Source organism: Zootermopsis nevadensis, unplaced genomic scaffold (genome assembly GCF_977971745.1).
Source record: "Zootermopsis nevadensis isolate Lab colony 2312 unplaced genomic scaffold, Znev_1.0 Znev_ptg000021l, whole genome shotgun sequence".
NCBI lineage: Eukaryota > Metazoa > Arthropoda > Insecta > Blattodea > Termopsidae > Zootermopsis > Zootermopsis nevadensis.
This window is the reverse complement of record NW_028259153.1, coordinates 16,768,737-16,788,142: the sequence shown is the minus strand read 5'-3', so window position 1 is coordinate 16,788,142 and position 19,406 is coordinate 16,768,737. Positions and strand designations below refer to the sequence as shown.

The 19,406-nt window shown below is 37.4% G+C and overlaps 1 protein-coding gene across 4 annotated transcripts in view; it reads left to right on the top strand.

Annotated features, from left to right (window-relative positions):
- The window catches only part of LOC110839195 (Rho GTPase-activating protein conundrum), a 35,699-nt gene extending 17,256 nt beyond the window's left edge, over positions 1-18,443 (top strand). For 2 of the 4 annotated variants that reach the window (XM_022083119.2, XM_087352509.1), the window contains exons 2-16: positions 3,465-3,622; positions 7,336-7,582; positions 8,080-8,324; positions 9,214-9,404; positions 10,126-10,307; positions 11,252-11,447; positions 11,902-12,100; positions 12,462-12,639; positions 13,347-13,444; positions 13,673-13,925; positions 14,297-14,483; positions 15,247-15,414; positions 16,461-16,658; positions 17,211-17,410; positions 17,922-18,443. In XM_022083119.2, the coding sequence (XP_021938811.1) occupies positions 7,459-7,582; positions 8,080-8,324; positions 9,214-9,404; positions 10,126-10,307; positions 11,252-11,447; positions 11,902-12,100; positions 12,462-12,639; positions 13,347-13,444; positions 13,673-13,925; positions 14,297-14,483; positions 15,247-15,414; positions 16,461-16,658; positions 17,211-17,410; positions 17,922-18,040 (2,538 nt within the window). In that variant the 5' untranslated portion in view covers positions 3,465-3,622; positions 7,336-7,458 and the 3' untranslated portion in view covers positions 18,041-18,443. Of the gene's footprint in view, positions 1-3,464; positions 3,623-6,300; positions 6,355-7,335; positions 7,583-8,079; positions 8,325-9,213; positions 9,405-10,125; positions 10,308-11,251; positions 11,448-11,901; positions 12,101-12,461; positions 12,640-13,346; positions 13,445-13,672; positions 13,926-14,296; positions 14,484-15,246; positions 15,415-16,460; positions 16,659-17,210; positions 17,411-17,921 lie in introns of all 4 variants that reach the window. The other 2 variants (XM_022083121.2, XM_022083123.2) reach the window with 2 other exon arrangements.
- The last annotated feature ends 963 nt before the right edge of the window (positions 18,444-19,406 follow it).

Genomic DNA, 19,406 nt, shown 5'->3' with positions numbered 1-19,406 from the left:
TATAATTATATTTATTATTAACAAACTGTACAATATAATTAAGTGTAACCGGAGAGGTCAGCACAAAAGTAAAATACCGGCTGGAAGGTATATTTGTTAAAATAAAGAATTAGCACAGAGTTGGGCATCAAACTCTTATCATATCCGACTGCCTTTAGCTTTGAAACAGTAGTGGTACCTTTCGTATGCTACTACCAGAGTATTTGGAAAACCGCGTGTAATCGAATTTTCCGCGTTCTGCAATCAGTTGGCATTTATTTTCACGCGTATGATCGAATCCGCGTTGGGTGAGGAGTTGCCGTGTACAGCTTTGTTACAAGCAGTAGGCTCATATTAGAGTAATAAACCTGCATTTTGTAACGTTCTCAGAAAGCAAGTTGCTCCTTGAATATGGCTGCCTCCATCATGTGAAGATGGAGGTAGCAGGAACCTCTGAAACGTCGGTAAACTTCTACCAGACTACACGGCGCAACAACCCAGAAGACGGACATCTTTAAACTCACTGCCGTGAAAACCTCAAATCATACAAGTTCGTCCCTAACTATGCAATATTTACATCTACATTTACAACGAAACGAAGGACGGCATTGACAAGGTGGAGGTGTAGGAAATGAGTTAACAATTGTCTTGCTTCGTGCCAGGTACAGAGAGACGAAGTAGAGATCAAACAAACCCGAGAGAGTTGGAGAAACTTGTTCCATAACGCTACGCATGGGCGTCCGCCCACTTTTGTATACTTTAACGTTAGGAATTGAAAGTTGATTTTCATTCTGCTAAAAAAAGTGGCCTATGTCCTGATCCACTAAGGAACATGTAGTTGTTTAAATAGGGAATTCAAGGCAGGACACCTTAACAAGAACTGGTCCAGTTGCTTGCATTTCCCTTTCAGCCGAGTGAACTTTTATGCCAGTATTATAGCTTGGAAACGCTTTATTATCCTAGAGATCTTTGAGAATTTATTTAAACTCTTCCACTAGCAAAAGCGATATATTTCGTTTAGAAACGCTACTGTCCTGCCAAGATATATTTTATTTAATTTCGACAGGACATAAACGCCTCTGTGCCTTTTTTATAAATGATAACGTTATATGAAACTATTTAATAACATGGGCACTGGAAATTTTAAAAAGATGAGGGTATTTATTGTTAGAATATTTTCCTTTTTAAGGATTGGTACCCTTGCCGTATTACATTCGTGGATTTTATATCTTCAACGAATTATGGATTTTCACGAATCTTGGTTTGGAAATTATGTTTTATCTAGATGTTTTTTCATTCTCCACCATAGATAACATCAACGTGGTTATTATGCGAACTTCTGCTGTGGGAGTGACACACTCGTCGCTTAATTGAACTGAAACAAATTGCAGTGTGCGGGTTTGAATTGGCTTAAACTGGCCCAGAACAGAAAGAATGAATAAAAGATCAAATGAACGAAACAAGAAGTTAAAGAGGTTCTACATTTGTATTTCCTTGTGATGGACGAAGCCTGCAATTATTTTAGCCTCCATTCATTGAGTCCTCTATCGTCTCTTGAAGGCAGCAAGCGCACTGCTACCAGACTACGCGGCGCAAAATCCCCAGAAGACAGTCTTCCTGTTTATAAGCCAATGATAGGCCGCTCTGAGCATGAATATTTATCAGCATTATTTATTTCCCTGATGACAGGGTTTTGTTACAGTCTGATCCTCCCTTCAAGCAATCTTGTCTCAATAAAAAATCTATAAAATATTTACAATGGAGAGGGTCATGTGACGATTCTGAACTTCCAGCATGTTGTTATTACTGGCTGTAGAAAATTAAAAGGTACGAAGTTAGTGTGGTCTTCAGTCGTATAACGTTCATATCAAATTTCACGAATATTGGTCGATTAATCTGTAGTTTAAAAGAGGTGACACCGGACACACACATAAGCTTACAGTTTCATAACCTTGTCCTTTTTCACAGGAAAGCAAATCTGCCTAAAAAGTACATGCGTCTAAAGCTTGACTATGTATGTATGAATGAAGGCGTACATGAACATGCCCGCTCGCGCACAGACGTATTCTTCTTGAGTTGGTGTGCAGTGAGAATATTGAATGAAGTTTTAGTATGCTAAGTGGGAAGGGTTGAGTATATGCTTGAGTTTCCGAATGTTTAATGGTTCTTCGAAGGTCATGGACAAGAGTTCTTGACCAATATGGCACGATGTGGCTACCATGTGCCAGTAAGGTAAGAGGATGACTGTCGATGCTGCCGTCTATTTGGAGTAAATGCCTGGAATATCTTAGTACACATTAAAAGCGCGTCCATATTTAACGAGTTGGCCCTATGGTCCGTTAATATAACGGGAGTGTCGCCGGCCAAGTTATCGGATCCGCCTATCTAGGCCTATATTAGTAGTTCCTCATTACTAGGGATTTTTATTTTTTGTTTATTTATTTAACTTACCTGTCACATGTTCAACCGAGCTACGAAACTCTAGTAATTTATGCTTCGAACAGTTTGTGCACCGTTAACGTACGAAAATTGTATTCGAGAACTTCCGGTTCTAAACTCTGGCCGGAATTGGCTGGCAGTTTTCGTGGTATCTGCCTCCAGAAAAATGTCAAGGTTGGAATAAGCCGTGATACGCTCCGAGTCCTTAATATTTGTGGCCGTATTCCCATTTCATTCAGCGCTGAATAAAGTCCGGTTGAAACGGCTCTTTTACCTTAAAACTAAACAAACCAATGTTGAGGAACTGGAACCTGTTCGGCGTAGTGCCCTGAAGTTTTTTTTGGCACTTGTGAAAAATATTCTGCTCTTTTATGAAAACGGAAAATAACAATATGGCGGCCGCGCTTAATAGTTTGAATTGACGTCGATAATTGTTAAAGCAATAAGTTTTTATACGGCGAAATGTTATCACATCTAATACTAGTACTGTGTGCGGTGGAATTAACGAAGTACGATCCTTTCAAAACGCAGACATTTACAGTTCCTCAGGTAGTACACGAATATTTTAGGGATCTGGTAACTATTTGCTATTCCTCTGCCAGTAGGCATACCCGGCTACTATTTCGTATCTAACCAATATTTACATTTTCCTACCGCACTATTCCCGTCTTCATTCTCCCGTTTCCTAATCCCTTTCGTACTTTTATATACGTCCTTTCAAATCATATTACATTTTCCACGAGTTCCGCTCTCATTTAAACAGAGTGCAAGCAAGCATGAACACGTGAAACTACTTTATAGAGAAATATTTCCAATCTATAAACCTACTACCATTCGGACACTTTACAATTCTGTGCTATCGCCCGCCTTCGTTAGAGATTTAGCCACAATCATACATTTTCAGTGCTGGTACCTGACAACAGTTCGATCTCAGGCTATCATTTTCGTGTAATCGAACAAACTGCATGTCAGGTTGTCTCCGCCGTATTTTATGTCCAGGTTATGTGGTCGTCTCTAGCTTTAATTGTCTGTCGCTTTTGTTTCAGTGTAATTGCAGAGATCAGTGACATCGATCGGCAATCACTTGCGTCCTAAAGCAGCCGTGCGGGGTGTCAGAATGGCCTCCTGCTGCATCTCGTTTGACGGTGGACTTTAGACAATTTACCATCGACTTCTTTCAGACCCTGAACGCACTGTTATGTTGGTTAGTACGACATTGTAGATTCTGTAGACGAGATGTGTGAATTTAATGCATGATGGAAAGGTGTTGTGTCCGTCCGCACGTTTAATTTCTGAAACTGCTTGACAGTTTTATTGACATTTGTTATTGGTACGTTACACCAATATTTGTTGGGCTCATTTAATTTGGATTGTAGTCTCGGGATTGTGGGAGGCTATCACCGTTTCGAAGGAACTAATCGTCTCCACCTTAAGGGTAGAAAACGTGTCTTCCAGAGGTCCATTTTAAATCTCGTCCGTACTGCCAAGCGGACGTTGGGTTTGTACCCTGAAACAGTGATCCCTCCGAAACTAATGCGTGCCCAAAGGATTCAAGTAAAGTATTTATGTAAGTCGGTTTTATCGTCTTATGCTTAATGCACGTAAAAGTGGCTATATAATGAGAAGATGTTGTTTCATAATTATATTTTGGTGTGTGTGCTCTGATATGGGTGTACGGGCCAAATTTTCATCTTCTACGATACGCTAGGGCTATTTGGCACTTAGTACAATCGCTGTTTACGAAAGCAGAACATGTATTAGCTGCATTCCGTCTTGTCTTTCTCGGTCATACCAACAAGGTAACATCATTTTAATTCCAGTTGCAAGTGTATGCACAGTGACACACAATTCATGTATGGAAACGAGACTGCAATGCTGATAATAGTTGTGATGCACAGAATGCATGACTGATGGATGACAGTGAGAGAGTCCATTTTCTCTGTGGCTGAGATGGGCTTCTTTGTCACTATCTCGAGTTTCCATGCCTCGTGATGGAATGATGGTTTGTAGCTACAGAATGCTGTTGTTATATTTCTCCCTATTGGTTTAGTAGTTCACCAATTATATTCTGGTACTACTAATATTTCTTCCGTACGAGGAAGGATTGGGTTACCAGGACCCTTCCGGAAGCTGAACATCGATCAGACCGTCTCTGTTACACTATTCCACGGAAGCCAGCTTATTCGTATTTGTAGTTCGTTCTAGATGCTCTCTCCATCATGTCCTGCAAGGCTTTTATCATTATTTGGTGCTGTGTTAGTGATTGCTTCATTGTATAAGTACACGATCTCGTAATGAAAGGCCAGAGACTGATCAAGGAGCCCGCGTGTCCTTCGTCCTTAATAACTTTCGAACCACTTAACGAACTTCCATTTAACTTGGTACGTTCAGTTTCCCATCAAGGGATTTTTTTTTATTTTTATGCCGGAGAAGATTTTTGGTGGTTTCTCTCCGTCTCTTTCGTTTTTCCTGTGTCGGTGTAATTTCACCTCTGCTCCATATTCACTCATGCATCACCTGGAGGAGGGGCAGACCCACGGAGACATGTGACGAAAGATCTTTGAAAATTGTGCGTGGTATTTCCTTAAGTAGGCCTGTGTATTTTGTTGAGCGTAAACAACTTGTGTCCTCAGTCAAAACAAAACTAACCACAGACAACTCAGATAGCTCCACTGCCTTTCAAGAATGCGATTGTGGGAAACGTTAAACATTCAGCTAGAAATGTTTCTGGCCCCAAATGAGTATCTATTTGTATTGATTAAGAATAATTATGAGGAAACGGTTTAAAAGTTGAACTGAGAGTAAGGGTAGTTCAGGGGTTGTTCAGAGGACGGTGAGACATCGGTGGGTTGAACAAGATCTCACTGCTGTAATTACACTTTGTGAACTATTGTTAAATGCTTAGAAACGCGTTCGAATTCAAAATGTTGCAGCACAGCGGTTGAGAAACTTCTGGGTGGTAGTGACAGGGAGTCTCCTTCATTTTACCTTGAGCTGCTGAAGCTGAACTTTGCGTTCACCCAGCAACAGTCGTGGGCTTCGGTCGGTTTCTCCTTTGATTGGCCGTTGAATTTATCGCCGAGCCTAATATAAATATTTCTGTAAAACATAGATTTGTAGCGTAATGAACCCACTTGCTGATGATGAATTGTATTCGGATGTAAATGTGGTCACCTGAGAAAATTACACATTGGGAAGTTCGGCAGCGAAAACTTTTTTCTCTTAACCTCCGCGTCCAGGCCGGCTACTGGGACTCGAAACTGACCCACTCATCGCCGATCAGTGCCGAAATCAAGACAGTCATTTTAACGACACTGCATCAAATGCTGTGATTATTTACCATCCAAATGAGATGTAGCAGGAAAATGTTGATGAAATAATAATTGGGAGGATTAATCTGCAGTGTATAATTTTAAAGTACTTTGTGGAATTTCCTGGAGCAAATACGCATTATGGAAACTAGTCTCCAACCAAGTTTCAACCATGTGCTCATCAAATGCGACACTGCCACTTTGCTAGCTCACTTTGTGTAGTGATTTTACTTACAATTTAAATCTAACCTTGAGCGTTCAGACATGAGAGCTGTGCCAAAATGGTTCCAAATTTGTAAAAGTATGCTTCTTTTGTTTTTCATGGATGTGATGCATTAGTAAGTTTATGTGGGATGTGTGGAGCCATCATTCAGACAAGTTGTTTGTATTCTGCTAACGCAGACAGTTGCTGGATATAACTGGTGCATTTTCATATTTGGTACAAGTCGAAGTGCATACTAATATCAGTGAGATGTGACTTTGTCCAGAGTGTGAGATAAGACTGGAAAAGTCCATAGTTTCCAAATGCTGTTTTGCATCACTCATTGGCCTTGATGTTTATTTATTGCAGATACAAATCTGTTAACAGAACTAATCAGCAACACAGATGCTGCACTTAGTAAAGGTATAAATTGTTTTTACTTGTGTGAGAAGCTGATTTAAGCCATTTTATTTATTTACTTGTAGTTTACACTAAATGTTAAATGTAAAAGAGTTTTTAAATAAGTTTGGCAGCCTTAAAATAGGTCTGTGTTTGTACAGACTGCTTGTGCATTCTGTGAACAAAGTGCGTAAATAAACACCTGGGGAGGTCTGTCTGCCCATGCATATATCTATGTTTCATCTCTGAAACTACCCTACAGATTTCTTTTGTTTACTTTTGGAGCATACCAATTAATTATAATGTATACTTTGCATGAAGCCCGTATTGAACATTATATCAAATATTTCTAAAATGTTCATGCAAAGAGTTGGTGTAAAATGGAATATTGATCTCATAAAGAAGTGAGACTTTTATTTGAAACCCTCTTCAAAATGGTGAAAATTTAATGAAATAGAGGAGAAAATTGTGTATGATCTCTGTAGAGTTCAATGTTGATTTTCTGTGTTCATTAATATAATGTATGACTTGAGTGGAGTATCTGTGCTGATTTTTCTCATGCATTTTATTAAATTTTCATCATATCAAAAAGAATTAAAAAATATATATTATAATGAGATGTGTGTCATCTCACGTACTGATTATTTGTAGGGTAAGTTCTTGAGAAATCTGGTGATAAAAGTTGTATATGAGCTTTATGTAATGCTAGGAATTGTACTGGATTGGTAGAATTAGAATTGAGTTAACTTGACATCAGTGTAAACTAAACTGTTTGAAGTGCATATAAAAACCAGCATGGGAGAGTGTATAATAATTATGATATTAAATCACCTTTGATCATTTTACGAATTATATGTTCTATAAGAAAAAAACTGTATATTCTGCATCAGATTTAACCTCGGTGACACAAGCATGTGATTTTAGTATTTGAAGTATCCTTCAGCATGTCAGGTTTTCAGAGTATGTGGGGCAACACCTGATAACTTATCTTATCTTCCTTTTCAGGAATAGTAGTGACAGATGCTACACTAGTTGGACCCTCAGCAACTCCGTCCATATAACCAGAAGAAATTACACTGTTGATGCTAACAACCCAAGACTGACTTCAGAATTCACAGATAAATAGCTATGGAAACAGATGTCAGTCAGGATATTGAAGATTACTGGAATGAATATAAAATTCTCCAAGAAACGAAATTATTGGATGTTTATTTGGATGAAGTTGAAGATTATGGGTCTCGAAGTTGTGATGGTAAGTTTCTAATTTAAATAAAGAAAATGGATATGTTTCAGATAATTTTCTTCATATAAACTTCCTTGTCAGAAATAAATTTACTAATACATGAGTTCCCTTTAGGGACTTTATCTTTTTATTCACTCTTCACTGATAAAATAAGAGGGTGCATGGAGGGAAGTATTAAATTTTACTTACTTCAAGGGTAAGTAAATATTTGTACTCAGTGAATCCATATAACCAGTTAAGTCATCCTACAAATGATCTTATTCATGGTCATATCAATAAACAAATAGACAAACAATGAAGTTAACTAATTACATCTGCAATTTGTTGCATACTGGTGGGGGAAATAAGGATCTTTTGCAGGGGATAAACTGACCAGAGTGTGTAGTCGGTCACTCATCTGCACCGAGTGTCAATGTTAATAATGCGTGGAGCTTTATGCCCATTGCCTCTTGGCATCATGCTTGCCTTATTTAGCTACTTCTACGAGGTAGTGCTATTATTTTCAGAGGGTGAGCAGGAAGTGGAATGGCTTCGACTGGCAGGCTTACCCCAGCTGACAGCCCCTTATGAGGAGGGACGTGAGCTGGCCGAGAGCGAGTTGGATCCTGAACTGCGTCTCCTGCCGGCTCACCATGCCGAGGCAGTGCGACGTCGAGTCAAGACACTCAACTTTACAGTGCGACAGAGGAGACGCCAGCAGCGCTCTCGGGCCCGCAAACCAGACATCAGGGATGTCTTCCGGGATGTAGAAGTATGTCTGCTACATTTTTATATGTTCTTTGAACATAGTGCATAACATGAAAGAACAATAGGAAGGAATTTATGCATAAATATGTTTTATTAAATTGTGTAATTAGTAAGTGATTGAAGCATTTTAAGGAAAATATCTGTAATAAGTTCTCGGAAGTTCTTATTACAGTTTAAAAAAATTTATGGTAGATCACAGACTCATATTCATGCAAATTGAGTGAATGCTGGTAGCTTTTGAAGCAGTAACAGGCTTGTATGATGTTGTTTTGTAGTGACAGAGTGAAGAATTGATTTAACAAGGACAACAAGCTGGAAGCCATAATTTTATTATTTAGCTGTTATATTAACTGTACCAACTGGTAACAATGCTAGTACAGTGTGGGTCTGCTTGTTGAATTGTAATGTCATTTTTAACCAGTACAGAATGTCAGTTGTGTAGTTGTTTAGTTGTTAGCACTTCTGTTCCATGTTCGTATGGTTCAAATCTTTCCTATGGACTGACTATACCGAGAGAGGTTTTTCCTAGTTTTACTCAGTCCCTTTACAGAAATGCTGAGCTATTACTTTCAAATGACCCATGACCATGTCTTCCACAGTTTTTTCCTTTTTACTGTACATAATCCTCTCATCTCCTATTTGCTTTGCCGTATGTGCCAAACACAACACAACCTCAGGCAATGGGGTTCATCTGTAGATCACATAACATCCATAATATTGGTAAACTACTAGTAAGTAACTATTTCTGAATTTAGGATCTTGTCAGATCTATTTCTGTTCTTTCATCTTTGTTCTGCAGGTTGTCTGAGAGAGTTCAAACCTCTGATATGGACCAAGTTAATGAATTATATGTTTCATGTTTATGTGTTTTAGAAGATTGATTTTGTTTCTAGAATTCAAGTACTGGCACAAGATCCCGCAGTGCTACACCAGATTCTCTAGACTTGGATCATACAGGTTCTGAAGATGTGGGACCTCCTAGTCCTCCCTTACCATGGCACATCCCCAGAAGTACAAATATTTTTAACCCAGGGGCTGGACCACAGGTATGGGGAGACAGTGCTGGCTCTCCAACTACAAGCTAGTGAGTAAATTATTTATTCTTTAAATTCTTAGCAGGAAAGTAAATAAAAGCTGAATAATTTATGCTAAATGTGACAAACCAACATTTACACAAATTGAGTTGATATTTACCCTCAACATTTTCATTCCACTTCTGTGTTATCCGATATTTTTGATTATCTGACTCCTTTGCTCCTGTTTAGGTCAGATAATCGGGACTACTGTATATCTGTAACAAATGGATTTCTTGACAGTTACATCAGTTGGAAACACAACTTTTGTTGTATTCTACTGAAGTGCCAATTAAAGGGTTAACAAACAATGATTCTATCCTTTTCACAATTGGAAGCTTTTGTGAACTCTGGTGTGAGACTGAGGTAGACAGTAAAGAGCCCCAGTATAGTCTGTAATCACAAATTGAATTGTTTGTGCCAGTATAACTCCCCCCCTCCCTTCTACATTTAACCTTCCAGAATTTCAGTGCTCATTATCATTATATTCCGTGACAGTTTAAATTTAACCAAGTACAGTAATTATAAATGTTTAAGTTCTGATATGCTCTACCATGTAGTCTGGCAGAAGTTGACTGATGTTTCAGAGGTTCTTACCACCTCCTTCATTGGGGTGATTACAGCACAACATCCCACAAGACAGCCATCTTTGTACATGTTACAATGGGAACCTGAATCTAACCAAGTATGGTATATGTTTAAATACCTTTCTGTCTCCTTTTGTACCCACAGCATTCCTTCATCTAGTCCAAGAAGCCACACAGTTTTACTGGAGAGAGATCAGTTGTATAGCAGCTATGCCAAAGATCAAGTACGCAGACAGCCTAGTGGGTCAGCCAGTGCCTCAGAACTGTTTCGTCGTGTTGGTAACTGGGCTGGTGGAGGCAGCCGAGGTGATGTTGCCTGTGACACTGGTAAGCTGTCTTAATTACACATCTATGCATTTATGTGTTGTGCTGTCGGAACTACGTATTGAGTTTCTGTATACAGATTGAAACTGCATATGGTAAATTTCTACTTCTGAAATATAAAATTTGCTTTTATAGACTCTTCACAGCTTAGGGATGAAAAAATTCAGCCCATGAAAAGATTCAGTCCAGTCTACCTTGTTGTTCAGATATTATTTTTAATATGGCCTTATATACTACGTTTTATTAGAAATATAAGATCTGGCTGTCTTAGTGCACATGAAAGTTAAGTGATTCCACTCTAGATTTAAGTTGATTGTTCACATTTCTGATGAAGACATACACAGGTTGATACCAATTTCAGGGAATAAGGAGTAGGTTTTACCTGAAGACAGAGTCAAATTTCAGGCTCCAAAACATGTTTTAATAAAAAAATCAAGATGATGAATATTGTCCAGAACATTTGTTATTTTAACTATACACCTTCATCACAAACCTTCAGATTTGATTCCTCCTCCTCCTCTCCCCCTTCCCCCCAGTAATATATTTAGTTGAGTATGAATTTGTAACACTGAAATTATGGTGAATTTTGTTTATTTAATGTACAAAACCTGATAGGAGTTGGTTCTCACCACTAGACCTAGTTATTAGCATATGTGTTTAGTATTCATGAGGTTGTGAGTTTGTTCATTCCTGACAGCTGCACTAATTTTGAAAATAAAAATTCATAAAAATTATTTGTCATTGTAATGACAGCTAGTCACTGAAGACTTGAGAAGAATCATCTTTTGAAATGTCAAGTGTGGATGATGTCCATTGTAATTGGATTGTAATGACTTGACCATTGTTACAAACCACTAGGGAATCAGAAATTGTTAATACATTACGTGCTTCAATTTGTAGTGTCACAAACTTAAATCACTGTATGCAAAGTTGATGTTTCCTGGCAGAAGGTATTCAAATGGTGGGATATCAGCGTATTGGTACCATTCACTTACCTCGACCACGAGAAAGGATACGTGCTGGTAGTGACCCCACTTCACCCACATTTACCTCCAGTGGTGTTCCCTCTTCTAAGATGGCTGCAGTGGCCCTTATCAGTAACAGTGCTGCCAAGATGACAGATAGGAATAACAAGTTCCTCAAGTGAGTTTGTAGTTAATTTTATAATAATAATAGTCAGAGATGTGTTTGGCCAATTTCGAGTGTTAGTAATTGACACATGCATCCCACTGAGTCACCAGGCGCTGGTTGCCTGTCTTGTAGAATTCTGTAATATGCTGGCACAAAACATTCACACACTGGTACAACTGGAATCCATGTTTGGTGAATACCTTCTTTAGAGGCCTGAAGATGCATAAAATGATGACTGATGAACATTAATTCTTACCTTGTTGATAGATGTTTGTGCTTTTAATTGTTTTATTTTGGAGGACTGAGGATGTTTACATTTTTTTGACTCTGGTTTATAGGGACAAGCTAAAGTATCATCATTAAATCCACAGTGGGTATGTTTCTATTGGCAGTTGGACAAGTACTAATTAAACCACAGCTGGATGAAGTCTTTCTTTGCTAACAGTGACCTTCATTCCATTGACAGGGATCATCATGTTTCAATTTCACGTAGTCACAGTAGTTTGTATAGCCCTGACAATGAGACTGATGCGATAAATCATCAGAGAGCAGCAGCGCGGGCTGTTCTGCATCGTTCTGGTTCTCAGGGGCATCTTGGGTTTGAAGAGGTTTCGCAGAGACTATTATTTCCCAGTCATGAAAACATCACCAACATCCGAGTCGAGGTATTTATTGCATTATGATGTTTTATATAAATATGTTAGGCTTTTATGTGTATGAGTTTCTGTTGTTCAGACAGTAAAGTCGCTCTTCTCCAAGGTTAAATGAGGGGGGGTGATAAAATTTCAGGTTTTCATGATGAAATAAGATTATGCAAAATTTGTAGGAGAAATTTATAAATAAATAGAAAAACAAAGTTCACCATACTAAGTGATTGTAAAGAATTAGCATGGCTGGGGCGTGATGCTGAGCGCTAACCCCCATCCAGTGCTGAGGTCAAGATTGAGTAGGAGCTATATTGCCTTTTCCCTCAAGCATCTTCATGGTGTATAGTGGGTCGGATAATTTCTTTTTCTTTTTCTACAGTCTGGAGTGTCTATCTATTCAGATCCTAGTCTAGTTGGAAGAACTTGGATAGAGTTTATGGGAGACGGTGATCTTCCAAAGCTGCAGCCACTGTTGCTTCTTGAGGCAACAGCTTTGTTAGATAATAATGACATTCCATTCAGGAAGCGTAAGCCACCAAGAAGGAATCGAAAAGTAGGCAAGTATCTTATTTATATTTTTCCAAATGTATCTTATGTATGGTTAGCCCAAGTTCTGTTTACTGACAGGAGAAAAGGGAAGCTTAGATGTTGTGTTGATTGCCTACTTAACAAGTACATCTGTACTGATAAGAAATTCATGTTACTGTGGATGAAGAAACAAATGTATTTAGCCTCTTCACTGATGTCGATGTGAGTACATGATGCTTGAATATAAATAATATACAGTCTTATAAACATTATCATTCCATCATCTGATGTTATTCATCAGAGAAAACTGCTTCCTGTGTTGCAGCACAGTGTTGTATTGTGTTTTACATGTAAACACAGTACAGTAGCCAGTTTGTCATTTATTTTGTGTAAATATGTTGTCCTGGTGCATGGGCACAAAACAAGAGTTTTTCACACATGATAACTTATGCCATAGAACATGGAAACAGTTTCATGTGTCACTGCTGTTCTGATGTGCTCCATTGACAGTGTGTTTCATAAGTACTAATGAATTTGAGGTGTATAACATAAAATATCTCTTCTTTAAAATGTTGTGGTATAGAAAATATGATGTTCATAGTTATAATCTCTTGGTATTTCTCTTCATATATTTATTATTACTGAACTTTTATTGATCGTGTTACTCTTGTTTATAAGTTCCATGTTGCTGAACTTACAGATTCTACATTTTAAATGTTATGTTTTTTTCTTGTAGTAGGAAATGTGTTTGGTGTTTCACTGGCAGTGCTGTTAGAACGGGACCAACTGATGGGTGCAGAGAACTGTGAAGGTGTTCCTCTAATCTTCCAGAAGGTACATCTTAAATGGAATTCTGTGTACCACTATTTATTAAGATACAAGCAACACAAAATACTGGTATCCAAATGCAGTACCTGTGACTCTCGTTTGTCACACTGACTGATGTATTTGTCTAGCCAACTAAGAGCTCACTGTATTATAAATGTTTTATCAGAAAGATTGTTAATAAAATATCCCATAACCCTTTACACTTTATTGCTATATCAAAGATGAATTTGTTAGGTACTGCTTCATTTGGAGAGATATGGGCTACAGGAAGAAGGTATTCTGCGTGTCGCAGGACTTCAGCAGAAGGTGGCAACACTGTGTGCAGAACTGGAGGCAGTATTCTATAGGAGGCCACTAGAGGAAGTAGACAGGCTTCTTCAGCAAGCAACTTGCCATGATGTATCTTCTGTTCTGAAGCGCTTACTACGGGATCTGCCCCAGCCACTTTTATCTATCGAGTACATTGACATGTTCTACCAAACCCATGGTAAGTATCTTCTTGTCCAGAAGTTATTCTACTACCTCACATGTATCAAGGGTAAATAATATTTGGAGGGTTGGTATTTGCGGTTCAGTCCCTCCCCCCCACCCCACCCCATTTCTTGTTCTTTAAAACATTTTGAATAATATGAGGAGAAGTGCTTGTTCTGGAAAGAAATTTTATATGAAAAAAAGATTTTGTGATGACAAGACCAGGATACTATTCCAGCATAGCCTGGAGGGACTGGGAAAAATCAAGAAACCCATCACAATGTCTGATGGCCAAATATGAGAGAGAGGTGCTTACCACTCATCTGTAATATTTACCTGTTGTGTTGATTGTTTAGAAGTAATGTTGGATGTTAAATGACATTGCAGCTCTGTCAGATGACACAACTCGAGCACATGCACTCAACCTATTAGTTCTTCTGTTGCCTCCGGAGTATCGTAGCACTCTTCGTGCTGTCTTTGGATTCCTTGCACGAGTAGTCCTGAACCAGAAGAAAAACAAGATGTCTCTCCATAATGTTGCAATGATCATAGCACCATCACTGTTCAGCCCTCAGTAAGTACAGAATATCGATCAGCTTCGTGTAGCAGCAGTGCTCTAGACTTACATTCAGGAGGCACTCGGCCAGTTACTAGCTCCAAAGGCTGATTAGTGGAACATTCAGGATGAAAGCAAGCATTTTACAACTATGATTACTGTACTATATATTACTGATTCTCAAGTGCAGCTACTTTATTAATAATACAGAAGGTCAGGTATTAGGAATAAAATGTTAAAGGTAAATTAGTATGTGATGCTTATTAAGTGTAACCCCATAAAGAAGTATGGGGGGACTGTAGGTATGGCTCAGCTCATTTTTGACCTTTGTCAAGTTGGTCTGTCTTCTTTGCCCCTAGTACCAATTAGATAAGAGGCTGGTCATGCTCCAGAGCAGTCTGGATGCAGTAGCTTTGAGAAAACCCTCTTGCCCCTACTGGGAATTGAAGCATCCAGCCTGTAGCCTAGTCACTATATTGACTGAGCTGCCTGGCTTCATTCCAGCCTAGATATTAATTTTTTTGTTACCATACATTTTTTATGTGTTTAATTGCTGTATCTACTTATATTTTGGTATATCCACATAGAAATGTTGTTAAAAAAAATTATTTGCTTGTGATAATATTACTGACATTACCATTTCAAATTTTTAACATACAAAAAATGGTTCATAGGAAATGTGTGGTTGTACTTATGAGCTGTCTACATGTTAAATAGTTGCATTTAGACAATTTTCTGTCAAGAGGGAAATTTAATCTCTTGGATATGTTTGTTGTTGCAGATATGTCCATCCTGCTGATAAGGGGGACTTGAAAGCACAGGTTGAAGTGGCAGAAATCTGCTGTCGGTTAACAGAGCAGATGTTGGAGCTTGGAGAAGGGCTGTGGGTTGTTCCCGAGTCTCTTGTGAGACAGATACGTCGTTCTAATGAGGAAGAGCACTACAGGAGGTATTAATGCCTTGCAATTTACTAACCTTATACAGTCATATGCTCTGTGAAAATGTGTTGTTTTTATAAATGAATTTTTAATTGTATGCTCACATGCATTTATAAAATTTTCAGTCAAATTGCCAGCAGTTCATAAAGCTTATAGTAAAACTGGTAAGGCACTTAATACATAGAAGGAAGTACATAAGTACTCAGTAGTAGATTCTATGAACTACTAGCTATGTTTCCTTCAGAATCCTAATTTCACTAGTTTTGTGGTACTGATCTGAGACATTCCTGTGTCCAGAATGTGTTTTCTTTCCATAGGTATTATGCTTTCTTGACCCATTTGATGTACAAAACCGAAATATAGTAGACTCTTGATTATCCAGAGGCAGATTAACCAGATTTTGTCTGGTATAAATGAAAATTAACGATTAATTTATAAAATCTGTTGTATAACTTAGAATGTTTGGAAAGAAAGGAATAAACACAACAATGACATATTATTTAAGGTATTAACACAAATCAGTTATTGCTAAAACTTGATGTTTATTACAATATAATGTTATTACTATTCATTTAAAAAAATTGTGATGTATACTGTATTAAATTTTAAATAAAATCCTTTCTGTTATTAGTGAATGTTAAAAATTTTAAGTAGTGCATGTCTGTAAATAAACTTACATATTTTGTTGATGTTTTTATGTTATTTTTTCATTTTTTAGTTTATCTGGTGTTTTGGTTATTTGGGAAAGTATATTTCCTAACCAAATTGGATAATCAGGATTCTGCTGTATCACAGATAGACTAAATGTTGTTAGTAAGAATCGTGATCTTCCTGTGTTAGTCCCGTTTCTCCCGTGATATAATTCCTTGCTTTTATACACAGTATCTGTCATTTCAACCACCTTCCATCACTGAAATTTTTATAGCCAGTATCTATCTAGTCTCCTCACTTTACATTTTTCAGTCAGTATACACAACAACAACAACCTGTCTTTTCACAAATCCATATTAATGCATCATGAATCTTTTCTTAACTTTATTGTTTCCTTTATGTGTAGAGGTACAAAGGAGAACAGCAAACCCATGAAACGACTACTGGGGAGAAGAACTGGTGCTCGCGAGCCTATTACTCGTAAGATCAATAATGAAGTTGATTTTCAAGATGGCATTGTACGAGTGAATGCCCCACAGTTTCAGTTATTTGATATCCCAGTACGTTTAATGGAAAATATTACAGCAGGAGATGTTGTTTTAAGGCAAGTTCTTTTCATATGTTGCACTTGACTGTTATCAAACTGAGCAGGCCGGTGTAAATGTAACATCATATATAATAACAGAAAATTTCTTGATCAATTGAAGAACTGTAATTTTTATAACACAGAGTCTGTAACATAAAGTTGGGACATTTTATCATATGTTGATATATTCATTTATTTGTCCAGTATATTAACTTACATTGATATTGGATATATATATATATATATATATATATATATATATATAGAGAGAGAGAGAGAGAGAGAGAGAGAGAGAAACGTATTAGGAAGATTATAAAGACTCTGAATTCAAAAATGTTTACATTTGAAGTTAAAAATATACTATGACTAATTGATTACAGATATACATTTCATATGAGATGCAGATAATTGTGGCAGTAAAAGAAAGTTATTGTCACTATGGTCATATAGCACAGTACTAGAATACATTCAGAATGAAACAGAACAAGCAAGAAGAAACAAATGTGTACCCTGTGACTCCTATTGGGACTGGAATTCCATTATTGATAAGTGTTGTTAATTTTGTTCTAGAATTATGGAAGAGGCCAGTAAGATCTGTGAGATGCCTGCATCTGTAGGATTGAAAGTGTCACAGCGTCCACATTATGACATGAAGTCGCGTGCATTGGCTGAGCTTGCTCCCAATGGTAACCTCAGTTGCATTCTTTCTACAAGCTGCCCAGAAGTGTCCTTGCAGACACATTATCTGTATGAGGTTGGTGGAAATATTGGTAAGTTAGAACATTGTACTTTGTTATGAAACTTATTGTTCTTTAAGCATGATAGCTACCCCCCCCCCCCAAAAAAAAAAAAAACCCATCATTTTCCAGTGTCTCATTGTAAGTGGAGTCCATTTCATAGGTACCCACACCTCAGAAGTGGTTTCCATCATCTCCAAAGAATGCAAAAGGTAGACAAATTAAATAGACCATAAATCATGAGGGTTGTGTATGGATGGGAGGATAACATTAAAATGGATCTTGTCAATATTGACTGTGAAGTAGATTGAAGTAATTTCTGTTTTGTGCCAGTAGTAGGTTTTTGTGAAGACAGTGGTAAATCACACATTACATGTGATTTGAGGTTCTCACAGCATTGAAGATGATGATGATAATAATCTAGGTTGTAACACCATGTGGACTTGTATATAGAATTTCAGAAATGGTCTGCATGTCTTTCTTCATTATACTATTATGTAATTAGATGTTTGTCAGTTAACATATCATGATCATTCTGTTGCAGGGCAGCGTCAAATTGAGCACAACGCCATCTTGTTGGCTGTTTACAAAGAGAATCCAAATGCCCAGTGGGTGCTTCGTTGTCACCATCGTAATTCTAACAATGCGCCTGCTGCTTCATGATAGCGGGTTTCTGTCCAGAATAAAATTATTGTGTTGTACAAATGCCAAACCTACAGGCCATAATCTTAAAACAAGGAAAAGTATATTGTGTGTTCATAAAATGTGAACAATAAATATTAAAATGTTGTAATTCCAAATTCATTAACTTTGTAAGTATAAGCTAGACTTTTTGCATGTATTTTATAATCTGTATTACCAGTCATAGAAGTCAACTTTCTTGTATAATAAGAACCCAGTTAATATTAGTGATTAAACAATTGTTAATAAGTTTTCTAATCTAATTTTTTGTCAGCGTATTATTAGGTTGAACTGTTAATGGATGGAGAAAATACTCATCAGCACAACAGAATTGTGTAATTACATCAAATATTATAATAAACACTTTTATTGTTGTAAAATGTAATAGATTGTGTCAGTTAAACAGAGAGAGGGAGACATGCTTACCTAGCTTACTTGTCATTTATCTTGCATTAAGTTGGTTCATTCACATCTGAGGTCAACAAATCAGATATTTACCAGTAATTTTGACAATATATTTATCAATGTTAACAACAATGACAGTCTCTCCATTTTAAAACTTTTCTTCTTTTCCTGATGGACTTGTAAGGGAAACATGCTCAGTCATCAGACCATATTTCATTTCCAGCAACAAGAGCCAGGAATTGACATTCTATAGCATGAGCGTCATTTTGTTGGGTGCAAGTAGATTTTAGATAGCACTCCTAACTATTGAATGACAGAAATGCAGTACAGCAACCATCAGTGCAGTGTTAGTTGTAGGTTCAGTTGGTCTTGAATTGTGAGATAAAACAGCATAAAGATTTCTTTTCTTAATTAGAAATACTGTAAGATATTCAGGAAAGTATATTATTATAAAATGTTGGTTTCATTTTGCCTGCTACTATTTGAAACTTTATTGATATTATAGAAACTGAGAGAGTTATGCTCAAGATGAGCATGGAAACAAGTAAGTTCTCCTGTATGGCAGGTGTTTTCAACCTGCAGCCTGAAAATCTGTTTCATCATCTGGCCTATATACATATTTTGTAAGTGCTGTGTTTTTCTATATGCTGAAAACCATCTTGCTAATGACTGATGTTAAAAAGGAATTTACAGAGTAATATGCTAATCAGTTTGAAACAATAGCCCTACTTCAGTGATGTTTTTTCTTAGATTCCAATGGTGTTTTAATAGATTGTCAGAACATGCTCTTGCTACCTGCTAGTCAGTAAAGTAAATATGTACCTAGAAAGGATTGAGGACCCCAAATGTAAAGTGACTTATTGATGACCGATTTTAATCAAAATTTGAATGCGTAGACAAAGTTTGGTGAAAAGTCCCCGTATAAAATTTCATGTTGAACCAT